This window comes from Callithrix jacchus, chromosome 19 (genome assembly GCF_049354715.1).
Source record: "Callithrix jacchus isolate 240 chromosome 19, calJac240_pri, whole genome shotgun sequence".
In the NCBI taxonomy this organism is placed as follows: domain Eukaryota; kingdom Metazoa; phylum Chordata; class Mammalia; order Primates; family Cebidae; genus Callithrix; species Callithrix jacchus.
Window position 1 is genome coordinate 13,584,992 of NC_133520.1, and position 15,074 is coordinate 13,600,065.

The 15,074-nt window shown below is 33.4% G+C and overlaps 1 protein-coding gene across 12 annotated transcripts in view; it reads right to left on the minus strand.

Annotated features, from left to right (window-relative positions):
* KCTD3 (potassium channel tetramerization domain containing 3) overlaps window positions 1-15,074 on the minus strand; it is a 55,052-nt gene that overhangs the window by 7,633 nt on the left and 32,345 nt on the right. For 8 of the 12 annotated variants that reach the window (XM_035280780.3, XM_035280779.3, XM_078356585.1 and 5 more), the window contains 5 exons: window positions 11,721-11,808; window positions 11,474-11,590; window positions 9,075-9,245; window positions 5,722-5,877; window positions 1,822-1,918 (listed from right to left, as the gene is read on the minus strand). In XM_035280780.3, coding sequence (XP_035136671.2) covers window positions 1,822-1,918; window positions 5,722-5,877; window positions 9,075-9,245; window positions 11,474-11,590; window positions 11,721-11,808 — 629 coding nt within the window. The remainder of the gene's footprint in view (window positions 1-1,821; window positions 1,919-5,721; window positions 5,878-9,074; window positions 9,246-11,473; window positions 11,591-11,720; window positions 11,809-15,074) is intronic. The other 4 variants (XM_078356582.1, XM_078356581.1, XM_078356584.1 and 1 more) reach the window with 1 other exon arrangement.

Consider the following 15,074-nt stretch of genomic DNA (forward strand, 5'->3'; position numbering starts at 1 on the left):
CTACCATAAAGACACATGCACTCATATGTTCACTGCAGCACTATTCATAATAAAGAGCAAAGACATGGAACCAACCTAGATGCTCATCAGTAGTAGAGTGGATAAAGAAAATGTGGTGCATATACACCACAGAATACTATACATCCATAAAAAAGAACAAAATCACATCTTTTGCAGCAACATGGATGGAGCTAAAGGCTATAATCCTAAGCGAATTAAGACAAGAGCAGAAGACCGAATACCACATGTTCTCACTTAAAAGTGGGAGCTAAACGTTGAGTATACATGGACACAAACAGAACAATAGATACTGGTGCCTACTTGAGAATAGAAGGTGGGAAGAGACAGGATCAAAAAACTACCTATTGGGTACCCGGTTCATTTACCTGGGTGACAAAATAATCTGTACACCAAACCCCTATGACATGTAATTTACCAGTGTAACAACCTTGTAGGTGTACCCCCTGAACCTAAAATCGAAGTTGGGATAGAAAAAAATAAAAATAAATAAAATGAAAACAATAACCCTCCTAATGGGACTATTAACAGGAATTTTACTTTTTAAATATGTTTGACATGCAAAAACTTTTCTTTTCCCTTCAACTTTAAGTTCTGGAGTACATGTACAAAATGTGCAGGTCTGTTACATAGGTAAACATGTGCCATGGTTTGCTGCACAGCATTACCCATCACCTAGGTATTAAGCCCAACATCCATTAGCTATTCTTCCTGATGCTCTCTCTCTCCCCATCCCTTCTCACTCCCAACAGGCTCCCTGTTGTGTGTTGTTCCCTCTCATGTGTCATGTGTTCTTATCATCAAAAAACTTTGTGTAAGGAAAGAATTGTTCAAGCAAAATCTGAGGTTATAAATATTAATTTTAAAGAAGTAAAATTTCAGTCAATGGAAAAGGAAGAGGAATCTAACTTCTATTGTACATCTATTATGGTTAAGAACTATGCAAGATATTTCAGGTTTGAAATTTATTTTATCCTATGATATCCTTCCAAAGTTGTTGAATCTTATTTTATAAAGAAACTGGGCTAAGGAAAATAAAATAACTTGAGTTGTATTTACATAGCTAGTAAGAGGAAGTACCCGAATTAGTTCAGCCGTCTGCCAGCAAATTCACTATGTTCTTCGAGTTTGAAGAGAAATCATTTCTGAAGACAAAAGCAGAGGAATACTGGCAGTGCCGTATAAGGGCAGCATTCATACGAATACTGTGGAGATGGCATAGAGACAGGAATCCTGCGCTCATGGAGAGAGATCACTTCGCTCCATGGTAAAGTAGATGGAAGAGAAAAACTGTTCTAAAATTGGAAGTAAAACATGGGTGCTACGTTGTAAGCTGTGCCAAGATTATGCAAATTAGTTATTAATATTTAATTGCTTTATCATTTTTATTTTAAAAGGGGATACTGAATGTCAGAAAATCTGTAATATGTTTTATTTGAGAGACATAAATAATGTATAGTGATTCCTATGGGATGGAAAATACTTAAGTTCTAGGTTTTTAAAAGAAACTATTTATAATTAAAAAAATTAATATTTATGTTTGGCCATGAAAAAAGTTCACTGTGTTCTTCTTCTATCACTAGTCCTTCCTATCTGTCCATAGCATCAGTGAAACTCTTAAATCTCAGAAAATAAGTATAAATCATACTGTCTTAATTTTGAGTTATGATTATAATTAATAGACTTCCCTCCCAACAATTTGTTTCTAGTAGCACTCTTTGATCAATATGTTAAATTATGTCATATGTTTTGTAAGACAAAAGGTGGCTTCGGAATATAAGTATCTTTACAGTAAAGTGTTACCTTTTTCCAGTAGATGAGAGTCTTACAAATAGTTTGTTAGTGATGGGAACAACTTTCTGAATGAACACCTGTTGATCGTCTCGCTCTCCAAAAGGTCCTTGATCAGAAAACAGAATGTCAAAAAATTAATTAAAATTTTATTTCATTTAATAAAAGGAATATTAATATTAATATAAGAAAAGAAGGACGGGGGCAGTGGCTCATGCCTATAATCCCAGCACTTTGGGAGGCTGAGGCAGGTGGATCATGAGGTCAGGAGATGGAGACCATCCTGGCTATCATGGTGAAACCCTGTCTCTACTAAGTAAAATTAGCCAACTTCCCAAATTGGCAGGTGCCTGTAGTCCCAGCTACTCAGGAGGCTGATCTGGAAGGCAGAGGTTGCAGTGAGCCGAGATCGACTCCATTTAAAAAAAAAAAAAAAGAAGAAGAAAAGAATTTCTCATGCCTACCAATATGGTGTCACATTTCAGCTCAAAATCAGTCATGATAAAAATGGATACAAGAACTTCAATTTGCATTAAAAATTTTTTTTTTAAATACACAATTATTTCTAAATTATATTTTGCATATAACTAAGGCTGTAAAAGCTAAAGGAAAAAATTTCCTAAGGCACTACATTAACAATACTAGCAGGAGACCTGTTAAGATATATTTAGTATCTTTGGGGATGTGCTTAGACTCTTATAACTTTAAAAAGATGTGTAAATTAAGTCATTTCATGTATTGAATTTGCTTTTTTGAAAAGACAACACATAAAATCTTAAAATAGAAAGTGCAGTTTAATCAGATGAAATATAATTAATTCAAGCTTCCATTAACCACATTTCTTCCTTTAGTATTTCTTCTTTTTAAAGATGCAAATAAAAAAAAACTTTATATAAGGCAATTGGTAAACCAAAAGAGAAAAAATACAGCATGAAAAGTAAAGTGCAGTACAAAATTTTCTACTGAGTTACATCCTGAAGCTTTTCAATCTAAAAAGAAAGATTCAATTACTTTCACTTTAGTGTACTTGGCAAGACAGGTAAATAGCCCATTATATTTTAGAAAAATCCTTAACAACAATGTAAAGAAGAAAATGTTTTTATTTAAAACTTAAACATAAAATTTTAGTAATTCTCTTTTCCCATTATACTCAGTAGCTAAAATAGTATTGTTACTATTAATAAAAAGTATCTGATTTGCAATAAAAGTTTTAAAGACAATATATCCCATGTTATGTCAGAAGTCATACATGTGCTTAAATGAAGCAATGTCATCTTTATTATTAGTTAGCAAATACTTACACTGTACCATGTGCCACCATAAATGCTTTCTAAATATAAACTAATTTTAATCATAATAACCACGTAAGGGAGGTACTAATATTTATTATCTCCATTTTACAGATGAGAAAAATAAGGCACCAAGAGATTAGCTAACCAAAGATCTCATAGGTTCCTATATGACAGAAGTGAAATTCAAACAAACCGAAGCTATCTGGCTCTTCCCTATACTGTGCAGTTGCTCAATTACTGGAAATTTCTGATCTCTAACTTTATTGAAATGAAATGATAGCCCTCATTGAATAACTCATAAACAAAGTCAAAATAGCAACAATGAATAAAGTAACTCAGAATCAAATAACTAGGAATGAGAAAGCTACAGAACTCTATCTTTTCTCCACTTGAACTTTATATTGACATGAGACTGACTCATAACCTATTATTTATACTTTAATTCTTTGCCCTCTCTTCCCCCACCTCCCATTTATAGTTTCGCTTCCCAAATTGGCTCCTTTTCTTGGAATACAAAATATCCTCAGATCTTTCTTAACTTTAATGACGGAGAAAGCTGGGAGAATAAAAAATATGACCTCTGAACTTCCCTGCCTTTCAACTAGCTCCATTACTTCTTCCTTTTATGGTCACCTCCAATATCTATTACCTCATTACCCATTGCAATACAGATTACACCTTTACCACTCTACTGAATCTGGACTCTACTCTGTTTCACTGATCTATATGTCTGTTTATCTCTGAGGATATACATATTTTAAATCAACTATAAAGTGAAACAAAAAACCTCCCTGTCCCCTTTATCTTACTGGGTTTTATAATTAATTTACCGGGCTGTTTATAAATATCTTTTTATTTACAATACACACGCTTTCCTGAATAACACATCTACTCCTGGGGCTTTCAGATGCTTCTCATATGCTGAATACTCATAAACATAACTTCTAGTTAAGGTCTTTTTCTAGAGGTACCACCTTTATATCTTCAGACCACAGAATAGTATCCATATGCATCATCACTCAAAATATACAAGTCGAATTCATCTTTGTTTTCAAAATAAGTTATTTTTTCTATATTTATTTAGTAAATAACAGTCAGCTATTCCACTTCCCAAGTAAGAATCCTTAGTGTCACTTTAGACTCCTTCCTCTCTCATGCCTGCCACATCTAGCCAATGACCATCATGCCCTTTGGTTCTTACTGAATAATTCCTCCTCCTTTCTCCTTCCTGGTTTCCTTGTGTCACTTTCTTAAGTCTTCACTCTCAAGTCTTCTTGTATGCTCTTGAAAGATGAATTCTAAATACCACAAATCTAGTATCATTCTCAACATTCTTCAAAAGATCCCCACTACTTACAAGATAAAAATCTAAATTTCTTAGTTTTAGATGCCTTCCATGATCTGGTACTGGCCTATTCACTCAATATGTCTTACTATTCTTACCCACATATCCTATAATTTAACAATGAATGACCTTGACATTTTCCAAACTTGCCAAGTTTCCTTGGCCTCTATCCTTTTAACTTGCTCTTTTCTCTGCCAGGAATGTTCCAACCCTAGAACTTTCCACACCCAACAAATGTCTACGTATCCTTCATGTTTTAGTTCAAACATTAAACCTCTATAAAATGTACTCTGTCTGAATGTCAGCTTCCATCAACATTAAGTGGGGTATCTACCTCCTAAATTGTCCAGAAGATTAAACGAGAGCATATATCGCAACATCTAACACAGATCCTGGTACTATCTCCTGTGGGTGCTTTTTGATCTATTCCTTTAAGTGGAGTTGCAAAATACAACTGTTTTACTTTAATTGTAAGTTGATGTTTACTGCACTTTTTAAAATTTCAACATCTAGAACACAATATTCAATGAACATTTGTGAAATAAGTAACAATATAAACTTCCAGGTCCTATCATCACGCAGAGAACTAGGAATACAACTGTTAAAACTGTTAACACTGTGCATTTCTCTTTCTAATAAGGCAGACGTAGAATTCTCTTAAGTAGCTTATAAGGAGAGTGAGATTCTTTCAGATGGGGCTGGGGATGGAATGATCTCTATGAAGACTGTATATGTGTATGCACACGTGTGGATGTGTAAGTTCCCATGTGCACATGTATGTATGGTGTATAGAGAGAAAACCTAAATTAACCTTGTACACCTTGTGCTGAAATCAGAGAACATCAATGGAGACATGCTACATTGTTTCCTAATGATACTAGGATGCCATCAAAATGCCTCTCATTATATAGTAACAGACCTTTTCCTAGCTTCAAATTTTATTTTCAGTAGATTAACAAAAAAATTCAAATGTCAAATGTACACAGCTATCACAGATTTAATAATAAATAAAAGTAGCTAACATGGAGATGACATTCTTTAAATGAGGTAAGAGGAAAAATTTGCTCTCATAACATTATAATGAAAAATGCTGCCATAAAATAATTTCATGAATTCATAGAACTTAATCAGAAAAATGCACCAAAATTCTGTTTAGAATTTGAAAATTAACATGAAAAATTTGTATTTAAAACTAATTTTTATGGTTTTATTAGTTGATATACTTCTGAACAGCTAATATAGTATCTAAAAATGCCCTAAAATAATCTAACCCACCTATGTCATTTCCAGAGGAATAGCTACCATGACTTTCTGTCTCCTCCAGGGACAGTATCTTGAATGATGCTAAAGGAGTAGAACCTGGCTGAGTAGAGATCATTCCTCTGAATCGCGTTACTGTCCACGTCCGGACATGATTATTATCTGCACAGACTAGCAGAGAAAGAGAACAAAAGAATACAAAATTACTTTTAAAAACCCATTTTAACTTTTTTCTCTATGATCTACATTAAACAGATCAGAGTATAACCAGCAAATTATTTATCTTAAAATTATACTTAATTTGTATCTACTTAGCAAAAGTGAGAAAATTGAGTATGTTTTACTTTGCTGCAAAGTGTAAGGTATATCAAGTAAATCTATAGATCTTCATAAAAGTAGCTTGTAGGGTATAAATGCAGTAAAGGTTAAAAATAATGTGTAAGAAAAAAGATGCTGAACGGTATCTTGTTCTGTGGCTAAATTACATAGTAAACAGTTTCCTAGTTTATTGTTTCCAACTATATAAACTGTTTCTGTGCATACTACTTAATATTAGCCTAGATCAGGACTTACTGAAAAATTATTGGCACAAATAACAATTTTCAAACATCTTGAGCAATCAGTTATTTGTTGCCCACTCACAGTTTCATGAAGGAAAATTAAGATTCTATACTAAAGCATAATTTTTATATAAAGAGAGTCTGCATTTAAAAAACATGCTCCAATTAGTTTTATTTTGTGAATAGAATATTAACTGGGCATATACTGAAATGTTTCCTAATCGATCTCTACTTTTTTTTGTCTGAGTAGCTACTCTATTTGAAAATATACACCTTAATATGTATAACTAATGCAAAAACGACTTTTTTGGCATGGCTTAATAAAAAATATAGTAATTTTGCCATTTATGATTTTAGAAAATTTGTTATTATCAGCAATGAGCTATGAAATCATCAGTAAATATTAGAAAAGTATCCATTACTTCTTATACACATACATACATAATGTTTACTATTGGGTAAAATGTGTTACCTATCTTACACAGTTACAAATTTTAAACAAAACTTTGGAAAGAAATTTAATTTTGGCAAATAACAGTAAGTAACGCCTGTGTACTTTCTATTCTTATGTAACAAAATTCTCAATGATCAGACTCAGTTTTCAGGTGAAAAAGGGAGCATTTTGTTCTAGGCTATTTAATTAGTTTCATGGGAAATCATTTCCTAATTTTACCATTAAGCTTAATAGGATCCAGAAAATAATTTAAATATTTTTAGTTGATTCAATTGGACAATTACATCAATTTTGCTAATGTTAGTCATTATCTAAAGTTTCTTTAAGGGATTAAAATGCACTATAGGGAAAACAATGTCATTAGATATTTGTTCATATCCACCAGGTGGCAGAATAACATAACTGAGTATACACAAAATACTCCAGATTTTTTTGTTAACAAGGATATTTCTCTTGACAAACTTATATAAGTTTCAAACCTACATGAAATATGTGATGTTAAAATACAAATTTTACAAAGTAGTTCCTTGGTATCACGTCCCACGATAACATTATAACCATAAAAATAGTAACCATTACGTTATCATCTAAACATCACAGTAACCCTGCAAACCAGCCTATTTTCTCAGATGACTGAGTTGCCTTATCTCATAACATTTATTCAGCATCTTTTATGTGTCAGAACTATGCTAAGTGCTGAGAATAGAATAACGTTTCTTCTACTGGAGAACTTTTCTAGAAGAGATGGGGATGATAAACAAACAAATAAATAATTAAGTGATAAATCTATGAAGAAAACAAAGCAAGGTACTGTTATCAGCCAAATCTATCCAACAGTAACTTTCTAACAATAAAAAGTTATTGTTGAATAGAGGTTTGGCTAATTTAATTTACAGCAGGTAGTCAAGGAGTTCACATTTAAAAGGGATTTGAAACGGCACCGGAATGACAAGAATGTAGCCAAACAAATATCTAGAGGCAAAACATTTCAAATAAGTTCTAACGCATTTTTAAGAAACAGAAAAGCCAACAAGTTAGTGTGTTATCAGAAATAAGAAAAGTGACATGGGAGTTGGGAACAGATTTAAAGATAGGTAGAATCTAGAACAAGAAAAGCCACACAGACCATAATAGAAATTTAAATTTATTCTAAATACAATTAGAAACCATCAGGAATCAGACTTGGTTTGCATTTCTAAGTGATATTTCTGGCTGCTGTGTGGAACATGTACCATAAAGAGGGAAAAGTTGAGAAGTTACTACAGTAATCTAGGGGATAAATTATGACGATGTGAAATACCAGACTGACAGCAATGAGAAGTGATTGGATTTGTGACACAATATGGCAGCAAAGCCAACAGGACTTACTGGTATGAACTATACTATCTGGGAAGTGTAAGAAAGGGAGAAATCAAAGGTGATTCCTAGATTTTCAACTTGAGTAGATAAGTAGATGGTGATAATGTATACTAAGATGGGTTCTGAGAGAGAAAGTTGGACAGGAACTGCTCTACAAAAGGAATTAACGTAAGACTCCTCTAGAAAGCAAGCTCTACTGAAACACCCAACTTACAAGTCAATTTTCATGAAGGCTTTGAGAAATCATCTTCCATACACAATGCACTTCTTCAACAGAATTTTACTTTGTAATCAGAAAGTACTATTCATTAAACTTGAAAATTAGTATTAAATTTTTTATGTATCCAATAAGTATTTAAAGTTTTAAAATTTTTATGACTGTAAAGAACTAGAAACCCACACAAAGGTTTGATTATTCTTCAAATAATCTCCATAATTCTAATTTTTATTTTTATGAGATGACAAAATATCAAAATATGCATATAAATCTACAGCTTTAGCATTAAACCGTAAGAGAATCAACCCAATTTATATTGAAAGTAAAACCTTCGAAATTTAATAAAAATTCCTCTTAGCAGGGTCATTATAAATACTTTGCAATAACATATGCCAAGAGAATAATTAAAAAAAAAATCTCCTAAGTTTATGTATATTAAAATCAGGCAAAATCAAAGACATCTTTTTTTTTCCCTCTTTTTTGGTAGAGATGAGTTTCACCATGTTGCCCAGTATAGTCTTGAACTCCTGGGATAAACCAATCCACCTGCCTTGGCCTCCCAAAGTGCTAGGATTATAGGCTGAGCCACCATGGCTGGCTTAAAGACATCTTTAAAAGACAGTCATATATAATTTCTTCAGTTACTAAACTTTTCTAGTACTTCTTTTAGTATATTTTTCTCACATAAACACTGCATTTTCATTCTTTTAATTTGTAGGGGTACAGAAAGTAACACACAGGGCCAAGTTCTTTATCAGTACTAATGAAATCATTTTACCTGATACCAGATGCTTCTCTGATAGCATGATTTTTGTAACAGGACTTCGGTGAACTGTGAAAGTCTGAAAAAGCTGAGGACCCGACCCAACTGTCTCGGGGTGTTGTACAATCACTCGTACTGCTCCTGAGCTCGTACCATAGGCGATCTCAATCCAGTTACCACTGACACCTAAATAAAGTCAAGAGTTGACAGGTGATATTATGGAATGATAATAAAAAAGCTACCTTGCAAAGCTTCCCTATGATAAAATAGGCAGAGCTGGATTCACTCTGTATCTAAGTTTGGATTCACTGTTTATATCAGCCCAAAATCCAGCTCAGCAAAAAAATCTTAGACTTCTCGGGCTATCTTAAAATCATTATTTCCTTAATAAATTTTTTTTTTTCAGACGAAGTTTCGCTCGTTACCCAGGTTGGAGTGCAATGGCGCAATCTCGGCTCACCACAACCTCCACCTCCTGGGTTCACTCTCCTGCCTCAGTTTCCTGAGTAGCTGGGATTACAGGCACGCGCCACCATGCCCAGCTAATTTTTTGTGTATTTTTAGTAGAGATGGGGTTTCACCATGTTGACCAGGATGGTCTCGATCTCTTGACCTCGTGATCCACCCACCTCGGCCTCCCAAAGTGCTGGGATTACAGGCGTGAGCCACCACGCCCGGCCCAATAAATCTCTTCCTAACCTTCACTCCAAGACATAACTATTGACCTCCTGCCTTGCACTATGCATTAGGTTCTGTCACAGCAATTATAACACACTAATTCTGTACTTATTTCTATGCCTAGCTACTTCTATTCCTTATTGACAAAGACTGAATCATAATCATCTTTTTATCTGTCACCTTACAGAATGCCTAAGACACAGTAGGTACTCAACATAGTTTAAAGAATTCATAAATCTGCCATGCCAAGAACACTACTGAAACAAAATAGTATTCCAAAAGCAGTATTTCTTATTACATCCAACCTAGAATTATCATCTGTTCTACTTAAACTACAATACTAAATCATCCTCAAATAATCAAGGATTATATATACTATTTAAGTTTCAAAACACTGTGATAGGGAATAAACATACACATTATCTTGCTAACATCATACTTATAATATGTTGCTTCTTCTAATCATCTAAAGTTCAGCTGTACCTTTTTTTTCTTTTTTTAAACAAGTGCCAAAATCCAATTGCAAATTTAGATAGGAAAAAATGCAGTGACCTATACTCTTAAAAAGCTTCATGGATAGAGAAATTCTTAGCTTTACTAGCTGTTCTAGTTTTACTGATTCATCTGAAAATACTTGAATCAAAAAAAAAAAAGAGCATCTCATGAAAAACACTTCCTATAACCTGAAAGATGACTCTGTTTTTCATGCCTTAAAATCCCCCTGCCACTACAAAAGAAGTGCTTCAATTTGTAGAACTTTCCCAGTTTTATGCCTGCTTTTTAACTAGATTAAAAAAAAAATCCACATTTTATTCTAGAACAGGGTTTGGCATACTTTCTGTAAAGGGCCAAGTAGTAAACATTTTAAAGTCTGCATGCCACACTGTTTCTGTCACAATCTCTCAATTCTGTTATTGTGGCACAAAAGCAGCTAAAGATAGCTGGTATCAAAAAGGGCTAGCTTGGCTAGAAATTCATGGTATATACTGACCCTATTTCTAGAGCAATACAATTTAAGTCCTACTAGGGTTTCAGTCAAATTCATAGGTATATTCTTGTATATTTCTTTCATACTAAAGATTATGGTTTCTTTTAATAATTTTGATAAAATGGTAATTTGCATAAGTAGCACATCCAAACCTATGAGTATTACTGAATACATATTAATGTTTCTTAGAACTCCTTTCATTACAGATAAATTTTAAGTTTCCCATTTGTGTTTAGAATCTTTTACTCTACAAAAATTCTTACTACTTTACAGAACTAGTCTGTTAATTTTATTGCGATAGCCTCTAAAATGCACTGCAAGTTATAAAATGCCTTTTTTCTACAGCTTAAATTTTTAAATTCCCAAGAAAATAAGCTTAGTTTCCTGTAATAGTTTAAGAACTTTTTGTTTTTTTTGAAAAGCTCCTAATTTCAAAGTGAAAAAGTAGTTATTGTAATAGGAAAATAAATGTGCAGAATTTTTTTTGTAATTTCATCTATATATTATAATAAGGCTCAACAAATGCAATTCAGTGAAAGAAAAGTTCTAATTTCCCACCTCAAATTATGTTTGTTTACTAGTCATGATTGACTTCAATATAAAACTGAATATTAATTTTATACTTAGTAGAGATGAACTCCTTAGCACTCAAAAAGAATAAAACCAGTTTAATTTGACCTAGTCAAATAATAAACTAATGAATAAAAACATAAAACTCAAGAATGTATCTAATTGTCCATGTACTAACTTGTTTTGGGTGTGAGGTAAACACTCAGAGCAGTAATAGCATCATTTGAAGGATCATGATATAGTTCAGTTACGAGAAGATCGTTATCTTTCATTCGCAAGGGGAACTTCTGCATATCTAAAAAATAAAAATTTTAAATAGCATTAAAATCAATAGCATATCTATTTAAAACTGAAAGGTGATGTTTTCTTGTTCTCATTTAAAAAGTTATATTAAGCAGGAGCATTTTAAGTGACTATACACTTACCTATATAATATATTGATCCATTGTTACATCCCAGCAGAAGGAATGATCCAGCAGTGTCATAACTAGTTATAGGAACAACATCTTGAACCTGAGGTAGTGAGAGTATTATTAGATGTTAGAGAGTAATTATAATTTCTATTTTCTGGTCAATTTCCTCAAAACTTTGATTTTCCTGGTAAAGAGACAACCAACACCCAATTTCAGCAGGGCTTAGGAAATAAACTTTCTTTAGGTGCACGCATGCACACAGACGTACACAAACATGCTATATAAGAGGAGAACCATCAACATACTTCTTTCAAAATATTTTTCTAAAATTGTATTTGCCACAGCAGTACTTTCCTTTCTCAGTTTTGATGGGCTGTCTCCTCTTTTTATTTACATGTGATAACTAGATCTCAGCCCACTGGAACTGGAAGGCCAAGTCTGACCAGGTCCTTCTCTTTTCCCATTCTTGTCCAGTCACACCATAAGCAAGTGACAGAAGCTTGAACACTGAAGTCAGTTATAAGTTAGGTAGGGCAAGGGGAAAGGGAATATCTGAAGAGCAAGTTAAAAAGCATAGAAACTAGGTTCATTCAAATTAAAAAAAAGAAATAACTAAAACTTGGAAACAGTGATTCCTCTAAGCTCTTCCTGTATATAATCCTAATTTCTTTATGTACCCTCTCAATGTCATGCAGTTATGAGTTATTCTAGAAATATCTCAAAGAACTCAATTGTCATGCCCTATCCTGAGGGCAGGCTTCTAATTAAAGCCAAAGCCAAAACATTTTATACGAGGTAAACACTGAGCACTCTTCAGTGATATGTGTAAAGATGTCTAAAGGATGGAGGGAAGACTGTTTATCGCACACTAACCAATTTTCTCCCCCAAGTTAGCTAAATCATTTTAGCTCTAGCCTAAAGAAAAGGGCTTCAACTCCTACCCCAGAATCTTCATGGCAGGAAGATGGGGACAGATAAGGCCATGAGGTTTCTCTCCCTTTGGATACATTTTTTCAATGAAAGACCAGCAAGGCACATCAAAGACAAATATTTTTTACCATTTATTCTCTGGGAGGATTGGGCTCTAGGATTAAAGCCTTGCTACTTTTCTGTAACCCTTAATCATGATCTACTTTTCTTTCCATGTCTACCCCTCAGAACAGGGAGAACAAAGAAAGCAGAGGATAAGCAGAATTACAGTGAGTTAGAACTGCTGAGTTCTCTACTAGCACAAGCAAGGAAGCTGCTACTGTGTGGCCTCCTCTTCTGTATCCTAACAACTTCATGGCAAGAATCCAAGAATGATTAGTATGTATAGTTCAGTCATGTGGTCACAAATATAAAATGGAAGTGGATTTTTCTCTTATAAGGTAGCACACAGTGATTACCACTAATTTCTACATGTAAATTTAAATGTTTTCCAGTTTTAAAATACCAGTCTATCTTCCCAAATAATATAAGACCCCTAGAATCTTTTAACTACCATCTCTATACCTCTAAAATTATCATTATTTTTTACAGTATATTTTAAACTTCATCCAATACTTTCGAAATAATCACTTATCTAAATTTACCAACGTATTTACCAACATCTTTCCTAATCATTGATGAATGCGTTCTATTTCTTCTCCTTCAAATACTTCTCAAAAGGCATTTTTCTTTAGTAGTCCTTTCACTGAGGGTTGCTGAGTGACAAATTCTCTCTGAAAAAAACCCTTCTCATTCAGGTTTGATGATAGTTTTGCTGTGTATAAAATCCTAGGTTGAAAGTTACTTTCTCTACCATTTGGAGAATGCCCATTGCCTTCTGGTGTCTACTACTGGTGACGAGGAATCTGCTTAAAGTCTAATTACAGGCAAACTGTCACTATTCTGTGAATACTTTTAATCATAATTTATCTTTTATTATAGCACAATACATTTAAACATTTAGCCTGCCAAGACTTGGTACATTTCTTTTATCAATAAATTCATGTCCTTTTTCATTTCTCCAAAATGCAGTTATTATATTTTCCCAATATGGCCCCTCCTCTAGTCTGTTCCTAACTCAATACTTTCTCACTTTTTTCTTCTTTTTCATATTTTCTATCTCATTCTCTTGATTTAGCTGGAAATGATTTTCTCAGATGTGTCTGTCAATTCACTATTTTTCTTTGAGCTGTGCTTCTATAAATTTTTTAAAAAGTTTTCAAAGACCTTTTTAATTTTTAGTATCTTATTTCCCTCCATTTTCTCATTTTTCTTGTTCCTTCAACACAGCAGCTTTTTAATGGTTCCAATTATTTCCTTGGGGATTGCAAAGTTTTTAGGTTTGATGACTTTTCATCATTTGTTTCCATGTGAAGTTTGTAAGTTTTGGGAGGTTATTTTAGTAGAAATTACTTTTCCTACAGGACTCCTGTGTGCTCTATCTTGTGAAAGCATTCTAACTGGTGCCATGTCTGTATCTAGGATGCAAATGGTCCTAGACCAGTTTCTCAAATTGGAGTTCCCATACAACAAAGGCATGTCTTTGTGCTTCAGTTCACTCCTAATTTAAATATATTGGTTTCCATTTCTAATGGTTTCCTCTTGCATCTCCATTTATCATTCCAAGACACCAAACACACATTCCTATTCCTAATATGCAGGGGTAAACCTATCACACATACACAAAACGTGTTTCCGACATCAGTGCTACAGGTACCTCATAACAGGAAAGAGAGAAGCCAAATCAAACAAAGTCTCCCAAATTCCTGTCCAGTCTAGCCCAACAGACCATGGAAATTCATGTTGAATTCTTGTTCCCAGAACCAATATTTCCTCCCCAAACTCAGCCTTCACTGTGTACTTAGAGGCTAGGCTGTCACTCAGATGGCTGAAGATCTCTTTTCTCAGAATAAACACAGAGTTCTCTGATTCTTTAGGAAGTAAAATACATAATGCTTTCTAGAGCTAACTTTCAAAGCTGTCTGTTTTGATATGAGAATGAAACATGCATAATCTATGTTTCCAATATAAATCTTAAAGTATTAACTTGGGAAACGGTGCCTAAAAATTGCTATTACGCTATGTAAAAACCTAGGCTACCTTTTTGACAATATCAATTAATTCCTTATTAATCTCCTTTTGTAACATAATTTTGTGTGTGTGTGGGTGAGTGGAATTAAACAAAAACATAAAACAAGAACTGAAACATTTCTTTAAATTTTTTTTTTTTAAGTTTTATCTTACTCAAATCAGATTCAATGCTTTTACAACATTTTCATTAAGGTTTTTTGAAACTGTCCTGATTTTGTAAAAACTTTAATGATTATACAAAAATCTACACACAATCTGTTTAGTGGTTCATCTGACTCAAATACTTAAAATCAACCTTGATTATGT